Source organism: Chelonoidis abingdonii, chromosome 14, assembly GCF_003597395.2.
Source record: "Chelonoidis abingdonii isolate Lonesome George chromosome 14, CheloAbing_2.0, whole genome shotgun sequence".
In the NCBI taxonomy this organism is placed as follows: Eukaryota; Metazoa; Chordata; order Testudines; family Testudinidae; genus Chelonoidis; species Chelonoidis abingdonii.
In genome coordinates this window covers 2,542,465-2,562,977 of record NC_133782.1, presented here as the reverse complement: position 1 = coordinate 2,562,977, position 20,513 = coordinate 2,542,465, and the positions used below count along the sequence as shown (strand labels likewise).

At 48.9% G+C, this 20,513-nt stretch overlaps 1 protein-coding gene across 1 annotated transcript in view; it reads right to left on the bottom strand.

The window, feature by feature from the left end:
• Positions 1 to 9,095: 9,095 nt before the first annotated feature.
• The window catches only part of DUSP15 (dual specificity phosphatase 15), a 26,149-nt gene continuing 14,731 nt past the window's right edge, over positions 9,096 to 20,513 (bottom strand). Inside the window, exons 2-7 of the mRNA XM_032766279.2 lie at positions 19,647 to 19,680; positions 16,379 to 16,461; positions 15,338 to 15,387; positions 14,182 to 14,256; positions 13,442 to 13,613; positions 9,096 to 10,614 (exon numbers count right to left, since the gene is read on the bottom strand). Coding sequence (XP_032622170.1) covers positions 10,402 to 10,614; positions 13,442 to 13,613; positions 14,182 to 14,256; positions 15,338 to 15,387; positions 16,379 to 16,461; positions 19,647 to 19,680 — 627 coding nt within the window. The 3' untranslated portion in view covers positions 9,096 to 10,401. The remainder of the gene's footprint in view (positions 10,615 to 13,441; positions 13,614 to 14,181; positions 14,257 to 15,337; positions 15,388 to 16,378; positions 16,462 to 19,646; positions 19,681 to 20,513) is intronic.

The following is a 20,513-nucleotide window of genomic DNA, read 5'->3' as shown; positions in this document are numbered from 1 at the left end:
GCAACCATATGGAAACCTGGACGCAGACCTGGTTGTTGCCTAGATCTCGGCTTCCCTGTATTTCCCACAACTCCTTGCTGTGGCTGGAAGCCAGAGCTGCTGGGTTATTACTGGGCTTCTCCAGCGAACAATCAACGTTTTCATTGTTTCATGTTTTATGCGATAAGGAAAATGCAGCTGGATTTGGCCCTGTGTCTGTCAGTCACCAGCCGCTTCCTGAGCACACTGCAGTGCTGTAAAGGAACCGTTCAGCCCTGGCATCTTCTAGTTTGTCTTGCTCCCCCTGGCCTGAGGCTGTAACTGGGGTTTTATAATGGGAAACAATGGAGCAAAATCAATAGATAAAAAGGTGACCTTGTCACTGTCAAGCAAGTTACCGAGAGATGGGTGCATTTGGGGCTATAGTTGGTCATTCGCTGAAATGAATCATAGAGCCATTTCCAGCTAGTAACTGGATACTAATGGAAGGAGTCTCCGGCTGAGCCATGGGCATGGACAACTTCCAAAGGTCAGGCCTGTTTGCCCATTACTAATGTGTTGGTAATGGAATTACGTCCAGGAGCTGGAAGATGACCAGCACTGGGCCAGGCCAGCGTATGGCATTGGCTGTGTCTTCACTGCCGGAAGCAGAGCATTGCACAGCGAGAAAGCCCTGTAGCTTTTAGCTCACTGTAGCTAGTGTGACCCAACCATGCCCAGGTGGGTTTAATCGCCCCATGTCCAGCCATCTTCTAAATATTTCACCCAAGGGTGGTTGTGTGGGGTCTCTGCTGAAAGTTAAGTCCTGGGCATTGCAAGAGGTTTGCACGGGAAACAGTTTGAGAGCCACAGAACACTTAGATATTATGTTCCAAATCCGCTGGGAATGCAACCAAACACCTGATGAGTGGGAGGCTGAGAGCTGACCCAATCAACGTGGGAACAGGGAGCACCCATGGAGACAGTCTGTATTTACTGCTTTCAGAGTAGTGGCCTTGTTAGTCTGTATCTGCAAAAAGAATAGGAAGAGGCACGGTGTCACAAGGACTCCTGTTCTTTTTCCTGTATTTACTGTCTCAGCAAGATGCAGGCTGGAGGATTTACAAAGACAAATGAACCCCAGGAGAGTTCTCACAGGAGGGGGCTACCTGGGCTAAGAGACAATAGCTTGTGATTGTGTAAGAGCACAGGAAATGGCCCAAGTGGTTTCAGTTACAGAGGAGTGACTCTACCAGCTGGGGCTGTCTCGTGAAAATTGGTTTCCAGCTTTTGGAACTAGAACAGAGCTGCGAGGTGAGAAATACCTTGTCATACATGAAGGTAACTTGTTATGAAGTAATGGCTACAGATTGCAGTTTATGTTGCTCTTGCCCTGTAACCTCATGTTTCCAAGTCCTTGTTCTTGCTTTCAGTTGAATCTCTTGTTTCAAGCTCTGTTAAATAAACTTCAGTTTGGTTTTACTATAAACCTAAGAGTTTGCCCTAAGGAGAGTGTTGAACGCAGGTGAAACCGGTGAACTGGGGAGCACTGCTTCCACGGATGGGTGTGCCCAGCGGGGGACCACAATAAGGGACTGAGCTAGTGTAATAAAATGTAATGAACTCACCCGGAGCCCAGAGCAGAGCACCTGTTTTCGCCAGTGGCCGGGGGGAGTTTGCCCTAGTGGGCACGGACAGGGCTTTGTCCCATGGCAGGTGGTAGTAATTTGCCATGGACACCTGGGGCGACCTCCAAAAATGTCACAACTATCAATGTCAAGCCTATCCCCCTACCTGGGATTAATCTCAGCTAGCTGCACTGAGGTTGAAACTACTTTTTGAGTACATCTTCACTGCAAGGAAAGGTGTATTCTGAACATGGGTTAGCTAGCGAGTTAGCTAACCTGGGTTAAAATAGCAGTGAAGACACGGCAACTCACCTCTTAACTCAGGTTAGCAGCTCAGAGTGAAACCTGCAGGGGAGCCTGCAAATGGCTAACTCCACTTTAAAGCTGAGTTGCTGCCATGTCTTATTCACTGCTGCTTTAAGCTGAGTTCACTGAGCCAAGTTAAAAACACACCTTTTTGCAGTGGAGACAAACCTTCAGTCTTGTCTCCTCTAGGGTTTTACCCTGAGAGAACTATCCCAAGTTAGCTCTGGATATACAAACACACCTCTCTTGGCAGTGAAAACAAAGCTGCTGGGAATCAATGCAGTGACCTGCTGGGAAGGATATGTTCATGCCTTGACTAAACCTAGCCCAAAAAGGGAAAACAATGTTGTGAAACATTTCTAAGTTGGATCTGGTTTGCAGGGTTGAGAACAGCCTCTCTGTTCTGTGTTTTGTCAACTTGCGTGCCACATTTTTGACCAAAAATTTAACCAATATTTTTATCCATATTTTTGTTAAAATCATTTAAAGAAAATATGGTGACCAAAGCCTGGTTTTTAATAAGAAACGGAGGCTTCTTGTAAATGAAGAACATTAGTAACAATTTTGAAAGTGATTTCAGTAAAAATGTTTGGAAAAAAGGGATTTTTCAACCAAAAACTTTTAATGCAAAATATTTTGGCCAGGCCTAGTCTTAATTTCATGTTCTTCTCCTTGCCCTGCTTTTGCCAGCAAACCCCCCTCATGCTGGGGGCGCAGGTGACTTCAACGGGAACAATAAACATGGGGTCCAGCTCTCTGCAATGATATTGGTTGCAAATCATTTTCCTGGGCAGCCACCAATATGCACCCCCCTCTACATTGTAACCACGAGGTGGTCTGTTGTTTGGTGATCTGCTCAGAGGGGGCTCTGTGTCTATGGAGCACCTGCTGTCCGACAGCTTGCATACAAATCTCTGCTCTTCTCCGTCTCACATCCAGGTCCTGCCTCCCACCAGGGCTGGTCTGTTCTGTAGTGAGGTGAATGATGGCCAAAGATGCCAGATTAGCAGCCAGGGTAAAAATCTTTTATCCATAGAACGGAGAGAGCGTGGGCCAGAGCAGGACAAGCTCCCCCATGCTACCCTGCCAGTGTCTTTCAACCCTGGTCCAAGGATGTCTGTCTGCCCCGCACCATTCTCAGTCAGACTCACTGGCCCATTCAGTTCTTGAGCAGCAGCATCGCCACGTAGTGCTGGTTTGTGTGAGGTGGACACTTTGGCCCATAGAAATCTGTCAGAGCCCCGTCAGACTCATTTGGCACAGCCCAGGGACAGGGTGCACCAACCCCATGCTGGAGCAGGTAAACAAGGAGTTAATTCCCAGCAGGGCCTGGCCTGTTACTTGCCATTTGGTGTGAGAAAGCTTTCAGTTGGTGGCATTTAACCAGGAACAGGATGGAAGCGGGGGAAGAGCTTGCTCAGAGGTGAAAGGGACTGGACAGGAACAAAGGGAGGAGACCTGGAGTGCCCCAGGACTGGACTCTTCCTGGAGAGGATGCAGGTGAGAGGCTCAATTGCAGGTTCTGTTTGTTGGAAAGGCTGGAAAGAGCCTGCCAGGGCGGATGCTGCCCTGACTCAGGGCCCAGAGAGCCTTGGCCTTTAGGGGCTGGGGCTGTAGTTTTCCTTGGGGTGTTTGTTCTGTCCTTACCAGGGAGCCCTGCTCCAGGCCTCAGGGTGGCACATTTTAGTCATTACCAGCAACCGAGAGGCCAAAGGTTTGTATCCTGTTGGTGCCCAGCAGGGAAGTGCCATGAGGGAGGTAGCCTGAGGTCTGAGGGGGCAGGTGTGGGGCTCCTGAAACCCAACTGCCTCACTTCAATGGAAATCATTGAAATGAATAAGCCATGGCATGTCCAGGCTGACTGACACCCTTGTGTCCCCCACCTGTCCCCATGTGCCATAGACTCCAGGGCTCTGTTTGTCTGGCTTTGGGGGTGCTGTAGAGACCTGCCCAGCCTGCTTTCCGGGGCCCCTGTACTGAGCTACAGGTGCTAATTGTGCTTGGGTTAGCAATGGGCCTCCCCACGCTGTTTAACTGGGCCAGCAAACTGAGCAGTACTGGGCCTGACCCTACGCAGGGTAAACAAGGGGCAAGGAGCCTCTCTGCAATGGACCATGCAGACGGACCAGCAAGAGACGCCCCCCACCCCCAGACTTCAACGGGCTTCAGTGCTTCTTTGGAACATCTTTAAGTGCCAGGGGACCTGTTCAACCAGCCCTGCCTGTGCCATCATTAGCTGCCTCCCCTAAGGGAGCGAGACTCCTCCTGGGTCAGGTGGCAGCACGATGAACTCCTGGGCCTCACAGAAGGGCAGAGAACTCATGGAGGGGCAGGAACCCCAGGGAGCAAGTTTAGCCTGCGAGTCAGTGCTCTGTCCCAGAACAGAGAGACTTCACGGAAGCCCAGGAGGCTGGGTAGCAGGAGGAAGAACTTCGTGTTGGGCTGGGCTCTTGTTATGTGGAAGGAGTAAAGTTTTAGTTACTCAGCTGAAGGGCTGAGTCCTGGCATGAAATCCAGCCTGCGTGGGGAAGGCTGAAGGGCCCCACCTGGGAGAGGAAAGCTGAGGCAGGGGATGCCTGCAGTGGCCCTACAAGGCAGGTGTGCCCTAGGATGGACGCCCAGGCACACAGGGTATGTTTCTGGAGCCCTTGCAACCTGTCTGGCAAGCTGGAGTGTTTCTGCTCTGTTCCAGCAGGGTGGGTATTGTACATGGGACACTGCGGAGCCAGAGAGATCATTCTCCTTATGCAATGGGCCTGATCTGGCACATCCACCCAATCTCGCTCAGATCCAGATATACCCCCGCTCCCCCAGGCCTGCTCCAGCTCCCCAATTCAGCAAAGCCCAGGGGAGCTTTCCATTGATTTCAATGCGATTGGGCTCTACATCGCCAGTGGGCTTGGATGCGTGTACCTGTGGGCAGAGCTGAGACTAAAGGATTTCCTGAAGGATTTGCCTGGCAACGAGGGATGGGTTGGGTCAAACCCCCCTAAGATTCACAAAAATGGGCCACTAGAAAAAGCAAATAGTGATAATGTGGAATCCCTCCCTCCTTGGTCTGGCATCTCTGCGCATTGTGTATCTTGACTGCAAGCTGCCTGCGTCAGGGGCCTTGGCTTTATGCTGTGATGTACCTAGCACCCAGACACTGAACCATGGGCAATGATAGAATAAAGGCACCACTTTGGAGCCTGAATGTTTTGCCCTGAAGAACCTGCTGCTGCCCCCGAGGGAGTTGGCAGATGTGCATTTCAGGGGGTTGGAGGGTGAAACTCCAGGTTAGGATCAATCCACTGTCACAGAGGAGAAACGTTCGCAGGCAAAGCTTGCGCAAGTGATGGAAGGCAGGGGCCTCCTTGCTGTTAATTTCTGCCTGCATTCTCACTCTGTGTTACCCGGTGCACCGGGAAACTTTCGCTTGCGAGAACTGGTTTCGAGGCGGTTGGGTGGGGGAAATCGAGAAGCACAGGAAATCACTCTTCTTACCGCACTCACTACGGAGGGGAATTCCATCAGGCTGGTCTCTGTGATGCAGTGAAATCTCAGTTTGACTCAGGCCAGGAGCCAGCGTCCCGGCCAATTTCCAGGAAAGGAAGACTAGGCAGGACAGCTAAGAGGGAGGTGACAGCGATGTGTATGGGCGGTGGGCAAGGATGGCTTTTGACTCTAGCATGGTAACACTTTACCTAGGTAGCTGGTGTGACATACTGTTCTCTCCTCAACAAGGGCAAGTCAGACCATTTAACTCCATCAAAAGGGAGTCAGTGAATTCATCGCGTCTATTTCACTGAAGAAGCACTTATGTCCCTCCTCCTCTCCTGGGAAATGTACTGTGAAGCCCTCAGGGCATTAAACACCCCATTCCAGTGGCCTCCATAGATCAAATCCAGAGCCCAGGGGATAATCTGAGCCCATTAACTTGTCATCCAGCCACATATAAATTGGGGAGAGTTTCATACTGTACATGTTCTTATCAGCCAGGGATTTCATGTGTTCTCCTAATAGCTGAGGCAGTGACATACTGAACAGGAGAGATCTAATTGTCCCTGGTCTGGATTCCTAGGCAGCATTTGCAGGAGGAAAGTGAGGCTGCTTAATAATCTTTCTACTTTGTATGCTAATGAACTAGTGTTGCAAAAATGGAGTTAAATATTAACCCTGCCCTCAGCTGCACTTCAAATACACACAACCACATCCACAAATATAAATACATTTCTGCTTTGCCAGCAAGGGCTGGATTTTAATAGTTTAGGTGAATACTGCCTGCACAAAATGTGTGCCTAACTGGTAACTGTGTCTGACACTTCAGCATGCAAACTAGGAAACTGTATACGCAAATACATCTGCTTAGTTATATGTGTGTAGCTACCTGATCCAGGTGTGCAGTTGCATTATGCACAAGTTAGGTGTGCAGCTGCATATGTACCTCTGTGTCTTCACTGGCTGAAAATCAGGGCCTAAAACTCTATAACTGGCCAAGTGAAGCAAGTTCTACACTCATCTCAGCGGCATTTCTACATCTGTAACATGAGAACTTCTGACAACTGCATCTGATCAATTCCAAAATTCCAGGGAAAGTTCTAGGCATCCCTGGGGAGAACCCTATTGATTTTAGTGACAATTGGAACACCAGGGGAAATGGTGGACATGCTGTACCCTTTGCATCAGGTTAGCACACCCATCAGCTTCAACTAGGTCTGTTAATTGACTGTAGAGCAAAGTACTAGGTAATGGTAGCCATTCGCACGTTCTAGCACGATGGCCCCGCTCTAGTTATACCCTAGTTCAAACCAAAATTAATTCAGGGAAGTCCAGTGTTGCCAAGTCTCATGATAATTATTGTTTTCCTTAAAGCCCCAGCTCCTGGAGTCAAGTGGATCTGGGATGACATCAGCCTTCATTCTTAAAGAAAAAGTACATTTCTAGCCATCATGGCTGTGGAGAAAGCTCCAAAATGTGACCCTAGTGCACTCTACAGGCTCAAAAACAGAAGGCAAATAAAAAGATCACCACATCTGTTATTTTTACATAATCTCATGATTTTTGGTGAGCCTGAATCCTGATTTTTGAACATGTGGGGCTGGCAATCCTGGCAGACCTGTGGCCTATGTTGTACAAAAGGTCAGACTAGATGATCAGAGTGCATTTATGCATTTCTGCTCCGCTCATCATCCCAATGGGGTTTAACATGTTGACATCCTGAGTGACTCCTCTCCCAGCCAGAAAGAAAATAAATAATAATGGGGAACACGCAGTGGCTCGCCTGGGAGGAGAGAATGTGGGACCCTGGCATGAGGAACATACCACTGCAGGCATGGGGGAATCTCTCGATGTACAAGTTATGAATTCTGGTTGATGCTATGAAATTGCTGTAACATCAGGTGCCTCCGTGCAAGTGGAATCCTCCGTGTGCTGTCAGGGTTGTGCCACAATGTCTCCCAGTCCAGGGGCAATGGAGGCTCGTTATCATTATACCTAGATCGCTCCCATTCCAGTGGGAGCACCTCTGAACAATAGGATGGCTGAAGTCGGAGAAACCAGCTGGCCACATCTGTCTGTGGGGCTGGAGTTTGAAGCCATGGAATTTTCCCAAAAAGAGAAACCAGGGAACCTAGAAACCACAACCATTAAAAAACCCAAAGGCTGAGGAATTGAAAAGGGGAACTCAGAGGAACCCGCAGAGACACAGGAAGCTTGGGTTAGTGGGTAGGGTGGAGGCACAAAGGGGCATGTTGAAGCAGAGGGGTCTCACTTAGCTGCATGACCTGCTATGGAAGAAGGAAACTCTCTGCACACAGAGGAGGAGGAGTTGCGGTGCGCAGGAGGGGCCAATGGCTGTTTTGGAAACCCTCACAAAGCCCATGTGGCTGTCTGCTTTCACTAGAGCATGTCCCGGAAGAGGTGAACTGTAAACCCTGAGTGCCCACATGGCTAGAGCCTTGGGAGAGGGTGGATTTAAACGACAGGGCAGTCAGCACAGGGCCTGGGGCAGCTGGGCTGCGGGTCCCATTTCTGCGAAGGGACAACAGATGGAGGCTGCAGCCTACTCAGACCAAGGGACATGTAAGAGCAGACGCCGGGCCCAGTGCGGTGGGACCTGAACACAGTAGGCTGGGGACTGTCCAGCAAAGGGAGGGCTGGGTGACAAGGGCATGTCTGGTTTTCAGAATGTCACCACCTCCGGCAGGCTCTGAGCTGTTAGCCAGCCTCTGCCTAGCATAAGAACAGGGCTCCTGAACAAGGGTGCAGTGTGGGCAACACAGAGCCGAACTACGGCTGTGTCTGCAATACAAGCATGCGGCAATTTCCCCTGCTCCTATACACGGACTCACACTAACACTCCTGGAGCTAGTGTGAGTACAAACAGCAGTGTAGACACAGGAGCACAGGGCAGCGGCAAGTACATATCCACTGGCCTCAGGTGGGTTTGCACTTGGCACTTCTCAGCCATGCCTCCACTCTCGCTCCCTGGGCCTTCCTGGCTGCAATGCCCAGCACTGGCATGTGAACACAAGCAGGGGAATCACGCTCATAGCTCACAGTGTGGGGATAGTCAATGGCATCGCCCATAGGAAAATGCTTAGCATTGAATCATAGAAATCCAGCATACTTGTCGAGCACTTCAAGATGACTGGTATTCAATTCGTCTGCTGTAACACACAGGGAGGATTAAGGCACCAGTGTGCCCGGTGCTGCACAGACATCTATGTAGATAGAGCCCATGTCCTGAAGAGCCTGCAGGCTAGGAATCCAATCAGATTCATGTGTCCCGCCAAAGAGCTCCTTGCCCAGGAATCTCCAGGGTGTCAGGCAGCAGCAGTCGTTATGATGATGATCTGTCCTCTGATTTTTCTGGGTAATGTAGAGGCAGGAATATGGTGCCCTAAGGTGCAGGTTTGTTGGGTATTTAACTCTGGTGTGGTAGGGATAAAGTCAACATCCTTTTGCTATCCAGGCTCCCGGGGCGCTTGCCAGGCATGTCTCTTTGGCAGTCTGCACTCGGGGACACAGCTGTATGAATTCTTTAGTTCACTCTTTTTTAGAATTGCACTTTCACACATGGGCCTCCAAGCTCTCGTCACCCAGGACTGAGATGGTGGGACATTGCTGCCATGGGAGGGGCAGTACTAGAGGTCAGGACAGAGGGTGAAGGGGGACATTCCTAAATAGAGTTTTTATTGCTAATTTATTAACTTTAATGTCCAAAACAGCTGGAATGATGTCAGGCTCTGATCCTGAGCTCTATACAGACAGAGCCCCATGCCTGCATTGCCTTCTGTGATGTCCATGGAGCTCTCTGCAGATGCAGAGGTTCTCGTGGGTGAAGATCCCTGTGGGACTGGGGCCATGGGCTGTGTAAGATCTTCAAGGCAGAGATTTTGTCTCTTTATTTGCTCTGCAAAGCACTGGTGCACATTAGGCACTGTGTAACTAAACTAGCAGTACGCATTAATAATTAACGTCCTAGTCCACACTGTGGCCACGCGGGAGCACCGGTGGCAGGGATGTTACATACTCCCAAAGGCTATTTCTGGCTCCAGAGAGCCATGCTCACTCCCAGCCTTCCCCAATCAGCACACCCCTTTTTTCAGAGCGAACTCTGCCCTGTGCTGAAATGTACATAAAACTCTGCACTGACGAGATGTTTATTAAGAAATAAGTATGTAAAAAGTCTTCAAACACAAGGGCTTCATATTCAGCTCTAGCGATACATGGCCCTGTGTTAAATATTATTGGCCCCCTGTGGGAGACCACACTAGGATTAGGAGAAATGTAGTGCAACCCCGTTAACACACCATTCACCGTTGCCTACATCTGGACCTCTGCCTGAATGAGCGCTGTCTCCTGGCTGCTGTACTGGGTTTAATGGAAAACACACACACACTTCTTATACAATCCCCCCGGACAATGGAAACCACTTGCTGAGGAAAAATCCTCATCTATAAAGAGACATCCCCCCAGGCCTTATTTTATTTGTATGGGTTCAGGGCAGCATTTATTGAAGTGTTACAGTTGCTGGCAAAGTCCCTCCTTGGCTGCTGCTTTCCAACACCAGCTCTTGGCAGCAGAAAAATCCCCTCCTGCACAGCTGATTTGTAGCACTCAGTAAGCCGGGGCTCAGTGCTGGGTGCTCAAGGCCCTTCTGTTCACTTGTGATGACAGTCAGCACATCTAACCCTCCCACTGCCCTCTGTATATTTACTAACCACCCCTCACAACAGCTTGGGAAATAGAAACATAAGAATTAACCCCCTACACTTTAGATGGGGAAACTGAAGCAGATGTTAGGTGACTTGCCCAAGGCCACAGAAAGACTACAGAGCTTGGATGGGAACCCAGGAGTTCCTGGCTCCCAGGCCTGTGCTTGCTCCGCTGGACCATACCTCTCCCTTGACATACAATAGCAGGGATGTCCCTTTCTAGGCCTTGGCATTTGCCACTCTGATACATTAGGCTATGGACTTTCCCAGAATGCCTCACTTCCCTCCACTCTGTGCCTCAGCTGGACTCACTTCAGACAGGTGGGGATGCAGGAGAACGTCTGCTTCACTCGCAGCAGAAAGGGGACTGTGTTCTTGATGTCTCTGCTCCTTGGCACCAGTCCCTGCACGGGTCCATCTGTCCTGGATGTGCCTTCTCTGTCTGCTGGAAGCAGGAGCCTTATCTCCTCCTCATCATTGAACATGTCAGCTCCATATCTCTGCTCCAGGTGTCTGTGAATCTGCAGGGTGCAAGGAGAACATAAGAATGGCCATGCTTGGTCAGACCAATGGTCCATCTAGCCCAGTATCCTGTCTCCTGACAGTGGCCAATGCCCAGGTACTTCAGAGATTTGTGATGGCCTTGTTCAGCTGTGTCACAAAGTGCAGAATTCCTGAGGCTGAACATGTGCTGTAACATACTGTGGCCTATTCTCCTCTCACAGGGCTCCTAGACCCCCCTCCTGTCTCTCTCTTGCACTAGCCACATGTTATGGGCCAGATCCTCATCTAGTATTAATCTGGGTAGCTCAATGGAAGCCAATAGTGATACTCATTCGCACCAACTGAGGAACTGGCCCCTGTAAAGGGAAATGTATTGGCTCAGTATTTAGACGGGCAACCTCCAGGATATATTGAGGTGTAACAGGTGTTGATGGCTCTATAGGTGGTCCTTTTCCTTTGCCATCAGAAGCAAACCAATAACCCAGCTTGGGCTGCGGCAGATGCCATATTTCAAATGGACAGAAATCCAAGGTCCTGGGAATTGGTGATCCTGCAACATTTGATGCAAGGGAGGCCGAGAGGTGACATGCACGGTACTGGAGGATGGGGAGAGTGTATTATTTCCAGTCTGAATGTGTCTAGCTTCCACTTCCAGCCAGTGCATTGTGTTGGACCTTTCTCTGCTAGACTGGCGAGAGCGTTATTCAATATTTGTTCCCCATGTAGGTACTTGTAGACTGTAGTCAAGCCACCCCTTAAGCTTTCTTAAGCTAAAGAGACTGAGCTCCTTCAATCTCTCTCTCTAAACTGTTTTTTCTAATCCTTGAAACATTTTCATGGCTCTGAGAATATATTGTTGCCCTTATATAAATCCATGGTACGCCCACATCTCGAATACTGTGTATAGATGTGGTCTCCTCACCTCAAAAAAGATATACAGGCACTAGAAAAGGTTCTGAAAAGGGCAACTAAAATGATTAGGGGTTTGGAGAGGATCCCATATGAGGAAAGATTAAAGAGGCTAGGACTCTCCAGCTTGAAAGAAGGAGACTAAGGGAGGATATGATAGAGGTATATAAAATCATGAGTGATGTGGAGAAAGTGGTAAGGAAAAGTTATTTACTTGTTCCCATAATCAAGAAATGGGGCCACCAAATGAATAATGGCAGCAGGCTTAAAACAAATAAAAGAAAGTTCTCTTCATGCAGCGCAACAGTCAACTTTTGGAACTCCTTGCCTGAGGAGGTTGTGAATGCTAGGACTATAACAGCATTTAAAAGAGAACTGGATAAATTCATGTGGGTTAAGTCCAAAATGGCTATTAGCCAGGCTGGGCAGGATTGGTGTCCCTAGCCTCTGTTTGTCAGAGGATGGAGATGGATGGCAGGAGAGAGATCACTTGATCATTGCCTGTTAGGTTCACTCCCTCTGGGGCACCTGGCATTGGCCACTGTCGGTAGACAGATACTGGGCTAGATGGACCTTCGGTCTGACTCGGTACGGCCGTTCTTAAGTTCTTATGTTCTCTGAACTGACTCTAATTTATCAACAGCCTTCTTGGACAGTGGGCACCAGAACTGGACACAGGATTCCACCAGCAGTTACATCTGTGCCAAACACAGAGGTAAAATAACCCCTCTGCTCCTGCTCAAGATTCCCCTGTTTATGCATCCCAGATTCACGCTTTTGGCCACAGTGGCACTCTGGGAGCTCATGTTCAGTTGATTATCCACCATCAGAGTCACTACTTCCCAGGACAGAGTCCTCCATCCTGGCAGCGTGGCCATTGTTCTTTATTCCTAGATAAATACATATCCATTTAGCCATATTAAAATGCATAGTTTGCTTGCATCCAGTTTACCAAGTGATCCAGATTGCTCTGAATCAGTGACCTGCTCTTCTCCGTTATTTATCACTCCCCAATTTTTGTGTCATCTGCAGACTTTATCAGTGAGGATTTTATGTTTTCTTCCAAGTCACTGATAAAAATGTTAAATAGCATAGGGCCAAGAACCAATCCTCGTGGGACCGCACTGTAAACATACTGCCTGGATGACTAGTCCCCATTTACAATTACATTTTGAGACCTATCAGTAGCCAGTGTGTGCCATGTTAATTTTATATCGTTGTAGTTTCTTAATCAAAACATAATTTGATACCAAGTCAAATGCCTCACAGAAGTATATATATGAGTTTGACATAATCTATTTGCCATAAACCCATGCTGCTTGCATTAATTACAATGCCCTCCTTTATTCATTATTAATCGAGGCCTGTGTCAGCTGCTCCACTACCTGCCTGGGATTGACGTCAGGCAAACAAGCCTGTAATTACCTAGGTTGTCCTGTTAAATGGGTCAAGGAACATGCCCCTGGTTTGTGCTTGTGGCCAGGTGAGTGACCGATAGGAATGAAGTGGCAGGGCACTGCAGAATGGTCAAGCAGGCGATGAGTGCTACAGTGACCTGGTGGGGACCTGGTCCAAGCTACGGGCAGGAGTCTGGGTCCTATAGGCCTGGCGAGGTGCTAGCCCTGGTGGCCTGGCCATATGCTGTGTTTGGAAGGAGGGTGGATTGTGTGCCTCTCTCATTGAGAGAGATTCCCAGGACAGCCTATCTTCTCTGTGGAGGATTACAGATCTCTCTGATGCCTTCCTCCACCGCTGGATCCCACGTCTTGATCCATCTCTTTCTAATGAACTTCTTTTCTCTCTCTCGGTTCCAAGCTCTCCCTTGCTCTTTGGGGATTCTGAGTCCTCCTCTCCCTGGGCTTGCACAGTGCTTGGGAAGCGTTATATAAGGACTGACCACAATTACCATGGCAATACCCAGCCTTCTGTTCTCACCTTTCGTGCGGGGCCACGGCCAAACTCCTCCAGCTGCTGCTTGAAGCCGGGGTTGGGATTGGCAATCGGCCGCACTGCTGTTACCGCCTGCAATACCTCTTGCCAGCTTAGCTCTGTGACCGCCATAATATAGGCGACAACAATGGTGGTGCTCCGGGAGATCCCCGCAAGGCTGGAGTCAGAAGGAGGGAAATCAGGACCTTGATTTTGCTGTTTCTTCCTCGTCCCCACCCCCACTCACAGCCATCCTCCTTCAAGCTCAGGGACACCCCCACCACCACGCGCTCCCTCTTTCTTCATGGCTATTTCAGTTCCTCCTTAGAGAATTTCTTCTCCTGGAGACAGGGCACTTCCACCATGACCTTGATTATCTCTATACAAACATTACAGCCCCTAGAAGAAGTGAAAACACGAGCCACTTCCTGCTCCCAAATCAGTTCCTCTTCCTCCCCATTACAATTGAAGCTAATGCTGCCCTTTCTGCTTGGCAAACAGTCCCCTAACCCAATGGCATCCTTAAATCAAGCTGGGCTGGGGAGACACTCGCATGATCTCTGACTCCAGGCACCACCCCAGTCCCCAGCCAGAGCCCACCAGCACACTTGCTTTGGTTCGTAAGCTGCAGCCCAATCTGTTTTCTACAAAGCCTGGGCCTTCTGGGGACTCTGCTGCCCAGCCCAATTTCCCACTGTGCTGTACTTGGGAGAATTTGCACGAGGGTCATTGGAAGGGAGCATTACCAGTGAACAAGGCAGTTTCCTCCATGCAGGCGACAGTAGTGGATAAAACTGATACATTCTTTAAAGTGCTTCTTGCTAGCAGGAAAAATAAAATAGAATGAAGACTCCAGGCTGTGAAATAGGATTTTACCAGGAGCCGCAGGTGTCCCTATGGCACGCAGGGCAAGGTGAGCAAAGTAAAATAGTGATCACTGCTTCTTTCCTAGGCACCATTCACAGCTGCTGATTTAACAGCATGGTGCATCGGTGCTTCCAGCCGTGCTGAGGGGCTGATGCTCCTGGCTATTCAACGCACCCTGCAGCAAAGGACTCCAAAGCAGCAGCTGCCAGGCTTCCGGAGGGCACCAGTGCTCTACTCACCAGTCCAGTAGGCACACTCAAGGACTGAGGAGCACTTCCCAGGAGTTAATGAAATTGAGCCAATCTCTGGCCTCTGGCAGCTTGTCTGCTTGAGCCCTTGGTTAGTGCTCGCATACCTCAGTGCTGGGTGCATTGCATAGGCCTGCACAGCCCTGCTCTGTTATTTATGCCTCCACAGTGTGACCCTCTCCCCCTTCCTCCCCCAGCCTCCCTTTTATTCAGCTAAGCATGCTACCTCTCCCCCGCGGTGGTCTGTGGCCACTGGATTCTCTAGTGGTGCCGTAACCGGGCTGCCACCCATCCTGATTTTAGGGAGTCTGTAACTAGCTTAGGTGGTCTTAGAGTTGGTAGGGCAACTTCCACCTTTTCCTGTTCTCTGTATGTGTATATATCTTCTTACTATATGTTCCATTCTATGCATCCGATGAAGTGGACTGTAGCCCACAAAAGCTTATGCTCAAGTAAATTTGTTAGTCTCTAAGGTGCCACAAGTACTCCTGTTCTTTTCGCAGATACAGACTAACACGGCTGCTACTCTGAAACCTGTAACTAGCTTGTGACCTCTCAAACTAAGCTCAGGCAGGATGTTGCACTGTGACTGTGATGCCGTCCCAGCAGCATAGTATGATTTTTTCATCCTACAGGACTCTCCTGTGAGGTGCCATCCTGAGTGTCCACCTGAATCAGCTGGTTTGAGGTCTCAGCAGTGCAGTTAGTGCCTATCCCCCAGTTTGTCCTGCATGCTCCAAGGTTCCCTGGGACTCTGATTCTGGAGCAGCCTTGGCTTGGCACTTACATGTTGGCCTCGGGTGTATCCGGCAGAGGAATGCGAAGATAAGTAATTTCCTGAAATGCATAAAATGCACAGGTCAAACTTAGGAACCCCAAGAGATCAGAAGGTCTTATTTTCCCAAAGTGCTGCCCCAGAGCTGCTCACTCTACAAAGGCACCTCTCCTTTAGCACTTGAGTTACTACTTCCCTACCCCAACCCCAGCTGTTTCACCGCAGTAAAGCAAGTACCACCTCCCTCTGCTCCTGGAAATGCTCCCAGAGTCCAAGGAGCAATGTCCACTATCCACCTGGGAATTCAGACCAAGGAATGAGGGATCAGGGAAGGAAATCGGTGACTTCGGATAGCGACGAGATAAACAGAGATGAGGACTCAGTGATCTCTAACTCAGGCCAAAGAACAGACAGTCCCTGATCATTTTGCTTTCTGGGCATATCTTTGGGATTCTTGGATTTGGGGGCTATATCCACAGGAAGGCCGAAGGAGCTGCCCAGTTCTTTTGGGACTGCTTTTTTTGAGGTGAAGATATAGTTACCATTGAAATAAACTGACATTGGAGGTCAGGGCATAGGCAGTTGTGAGCCAGATCTAATGCTGCTGCTGCAGCCAGCGTGAATGCTGGACACAAACCCCAGGAAAAGTCCAGGGCCGTCCTCCCTACTTCTCACGCGGCTTGGAACAGCCAAGCACCATGTGGGGTGCAGGAGGTGCGAAGCGCAGCAGACGCGCTAGGCCTGGAGGGTTATTCCATCTCCACCTCCTGCACACGAGCTGCTCTTCGTTTCTCACCCACAGTACCGGCTCTGGTACATGCGGGTCATAAGTCCATTTAGGGAAGACTCGCTTGTACAGATTCAGCAGCACCGTGTCCTGGGATCTCAGCTGCCCATCAAAATGACACTTCATGTGACCATGAGTCCCTAGCGGCTCTGTTGAAGGGAGGGTAGCTATCACTGTGGCTTTTCTTCTTGAGGGAGAAGGAGGATGTTAGGGGCGAGTGGATGAGCAAAAGGCAGAGGGGTGATGTTAGGTGCTTAGGTACCTACCTGCAGTAGTGGCTGGGGAGAGTCATGGATAGAAATAATGTGAGTGATCTTATTCCTGCTAAGTTGCTCCAAATCTTTGGCATCTGAAAGAAGGAAAAACACAATGAGAATCCAGTATGTACTTAGTTCTTACACGTCCCACAAGCATGCCTGCCACACCTCTGCAGACAAATAAGCATGCACGCATCACAGAAACACATAGCTGCATTATACACACACACACATATACAAGTCCCCATACATACTGCAGGTGAGCAAATGCTTCCACAGATGAAAACAACCTATAAATCCCTGTGCATGCACACACGTTACACCAAAAGACACCTCCCTAAATGAACACATACTCTGCTTGTTCACACCTGAATGAATTCAAATACACACCAACGTGCCACAGCATAATGAACACATGCTTGGAAAAATGTGTGCAAACACACCTGCAAATACATTCACATACCTGTTTGCAGCATACACAAATCCAAATGCTCCCACATGAAGGAACACTCTCTTTCCCCACATGCAAGCATGCCATAAATACTAGCAGCTTGTATTGCTGCATGCACAATTTACCCTACCCATTAACTGCAGCAATGGAGCTGCACCCACTTACAGCATGTCTGAGAGTGGCCCAGTTTGCCTGAACTCTTCAATGTTTGAACTTATCTCAACTGATGATTGTTCCCCAATTCTCTTGATATACGCTCAAGTAGCTTTGTTGCATTTGTCATCTTCTGAATTGTACCTACCTGAATGAGGATTCCTAGATGTCCTCCCCTTTCCTACAGAACAGGGGCCTAGCTTCTCTAACAGGTCTCAGTATTTTGTGGTTCTGGCCACTAGTTCAGGACTAGGGTTAACCTTCTGCAAGGTGGACATGCTGGTCTGGCCAACTAGGCATCTTTGCAGCAGGTTTTTCTCTTATGATTTTAGCAACTGTTAGTTTGCAAGCTGCTAGTTAGGCACTGCCTTTTCCCATCTCAAAGCTTTGGGATTCTAAATGTTCAAGTGGTATAAAGCATTGGCTTGCAGTTCTAAAGCATGGTGTGCTAATGGCACTATATAAATATTTAATACAACAGAGAATCTAAGAGAGCCGCTCCATGTCAGAATTCAAGGGGGTAGGGGGAGAGCAAGAGCTTCCCATCCCTTTATCTGTTTGTATTACCTTAGTCTGAGGGGCTGGCAGTCAGAATGCCGGTACTTAGACTGATATGATTTTAATGTCCAGTGTTTTGTGACCTACCAGGGACAGAGGATGCTTTCAATTGGAAAACATGGTTCTAGCTCTGGCCGTTCACAAGCTATTGAACTTTAAATCTATCTCATGACCCACAATGTCTTGGTTGAGCAGTGCTTGTGTGGCACCAGCCCAAGACTGAATGAAGCAGGCCTTGGACTTGTTTAACCTTTCTGGTTAACCTGGAGTCTGCGTATTCTGGATGCCGCCTGCTGTAGATACGAGGCTCAGTACAGGGTAACTGGGTGAAATTCTCTAGCCTGTGATATACAGGAGGTCAGACTGGATGATCACAATGGTCTCTTCTGGACCTTAAAATCTATGAATCTGTGCTTCCCCTGTTGTAATCCCTCATCTTGGTCAGGAATCTGTGTACTCACTGCCTTTCGGAGTCTTGGTCCAAACTACTCTCGAATCCCCTGTGCATTGGACAAAAGCTTCCAAGAAGGCTTTTCAGTCAATGAACTGCCTGTCTTAATGCACAGAAACAAAGTAAATGGCCTTCTTGAGACAACTGAGTGTCTTATCAGATGCATCCTCTATTGAGGGGATTGTATCATAGAATCATAGAAGATTAGGGTTGGAAGAGACCTCAGGAGGTATCTAGTCCAACCCCCTGCTCAAAGCAGGACCAATCCCCAACTAAATCATCCCAGCCAGGGCTTTGTCAAACCAGGCCTTAAAAACCTCTAAGGATGGAGCTTCCACTGTATCCTCTCCTGGCAGGGGCATGGCCTCACTCATTGACCAGGCCTCTTCCACCTGTAAATCCTGAGATCCTATGAGTTACCGAGGCCAGTAAGGGGGAACAAGAGGAAGAATTGTCTTGTTTTCCCTTCCCCGATGTCCTGCTCTGAGCCTGTGGAAATAAATGGTTACACTCTGCTGCTCATGTGCCATCACCATCGTAGAGAAACACAACACCTGCAAACACCACACAGTGATATTTTGCAGCAGGCGGCCAGCTGGGTTTCTGACACCATGTGCCAGAGGGGAAGCAGGTGACCATTGGTATACTGCATGAGCTAACAGGTTTCCCTGTCTACTGCTAGTTGTCTATAGGGCAGAAGAATTGCCACCCCCAATGCTCTGATATTTATAGCTGGTATCAAGATGTTGTATCAGAGTGGGAGAGGCAGAGTCACGGTGTTGGAACGCAAGACAGTCGGAGTCACACGTGTGGTACTACTTCATGATGCCCAGAGTAAGTTTGGTGCTCTTTAACCCTTTTTGTGACTGTCACCTTGCTCCCCAACATCATCAGCTCTGTCTTCCTCACAGCTGTGGTTCACATCCCCTGAACTGAACGAGAGCGCCTCCTACCTGTCTAGCTTTTTACTCCTCTCTCTGGGCACCACAGTTTCCTATCCCACCCCTGCATGGGGCTGAGAACACTGATCACACTGGGAAATAAAGCAGGTGAGGCACAAGAGCCTTGAGTGGACAAGGGGCAGAGCGCCTCTCCCAAGCACCAGGGAAGAGTGAGAGATGGAGAAAAGGGAATAGGGGAGAGGAGAGCAGAGGTAGGTAGGAGAGTAGGCAGGGCCTTGCAGGTGGCACTTGAGTTAAATGCAAGAATCAGGAAGTCAGAGGAAGGGATTCTTGCAGGGGGTGCTGATGCCTCTCGGCCTGCCACGATAGTGACGATGCCTATGACAGAATGACCCGGGAGCACAGGGAGCTTAATGAGATATGACAGCACTTCTTAATCCTGACCAAATCAGGACGAAATCTCTCTCCCATGTCCATGCAGCACAGAACAATCCCTGAATGTCCCTGTCTTCTGTAGGACAAGTTGTGTAGTTGAGCATCTCCAGCTCCTATGGATGTTACCTCTCAAGATATTAATCACTTTGATACCAGTGATTCTGGTTTAAATAAGCACACACAGTATTGTCAGGGCCTGGAGAGAACAAGGCTCCCTCGTAATGGGGGACAGTGGGGCAGAGGATTACATGCACATCACGTAACACAGACTATCGGTAACTTCCCAGCTCAGACAGTTCTCTGGGTGCTCTCAGCAGTGCTGCTCACCTATGAAGTTCCCAAGGTAAAGTCCAGGGAGAACCTGCAGGACACAAAAGAGAAGATTCAGCCTGAAAGAGGGCGACTCCTGGTGTGTTAGCAAAAAGAACAGGAGTCCTTGTGGCAGCTTAGAGACTAACACATTTATTTGAGCGTAAGCTTTCGTGGGCTAAACCCCACTTCATCAGATGCATGCAGTGGAAGATACAGTAGAAAGATATATATATACACAGAGGACATGAAAAAATGGGTGTTACCATACCCACTATAAGGAGAGTGATCCGTTAAGGTGAGCTATTATCAGTAGGAGGGAAAAAAAACATCTTTTGTAGCGATAGTCAGGATGCATCCCTTCCCTCTCTCCCCCACCACCTCCCCATCCAGCATTCAGACAGAGAGGAAGCATGTAGCATGCTTCAGTGATTTCCCTACACCCCCCTTAAATTTCCCCAACACTCCCCTCCCCCAGTTTTTTGAAGTAGTTACACGCCAAACCTGGTGGCTGAACTTTGCGACTTTGTCCTCACCCACAACTATTTCACATTTGGGGAAAATATATACCTTCAAGTCAGTGGCACTGCTATGGGTACCCACATGGCCCCACAGTATACCAACATTTTTATGGCTGACTTAGAACAACACTTCCTCAACTCTATATTAGATGCAATGTGATATTTTGTCTTATTGATCTATTCCTTTCTTAAAAAAAGCACAAATGGTTTCAGATAGTAGATCAGCCGTCAGTTAGTCTGTATCTGCAAAAAGACAGGAGTAACTGTGGCACCTTAGGACTAATCAATTTACTGAGCATAAGCTTTCGAATGGGCACTACTATCCGATGAACGCTGGACATGTGCTACGAAGCTTATGCTCAGA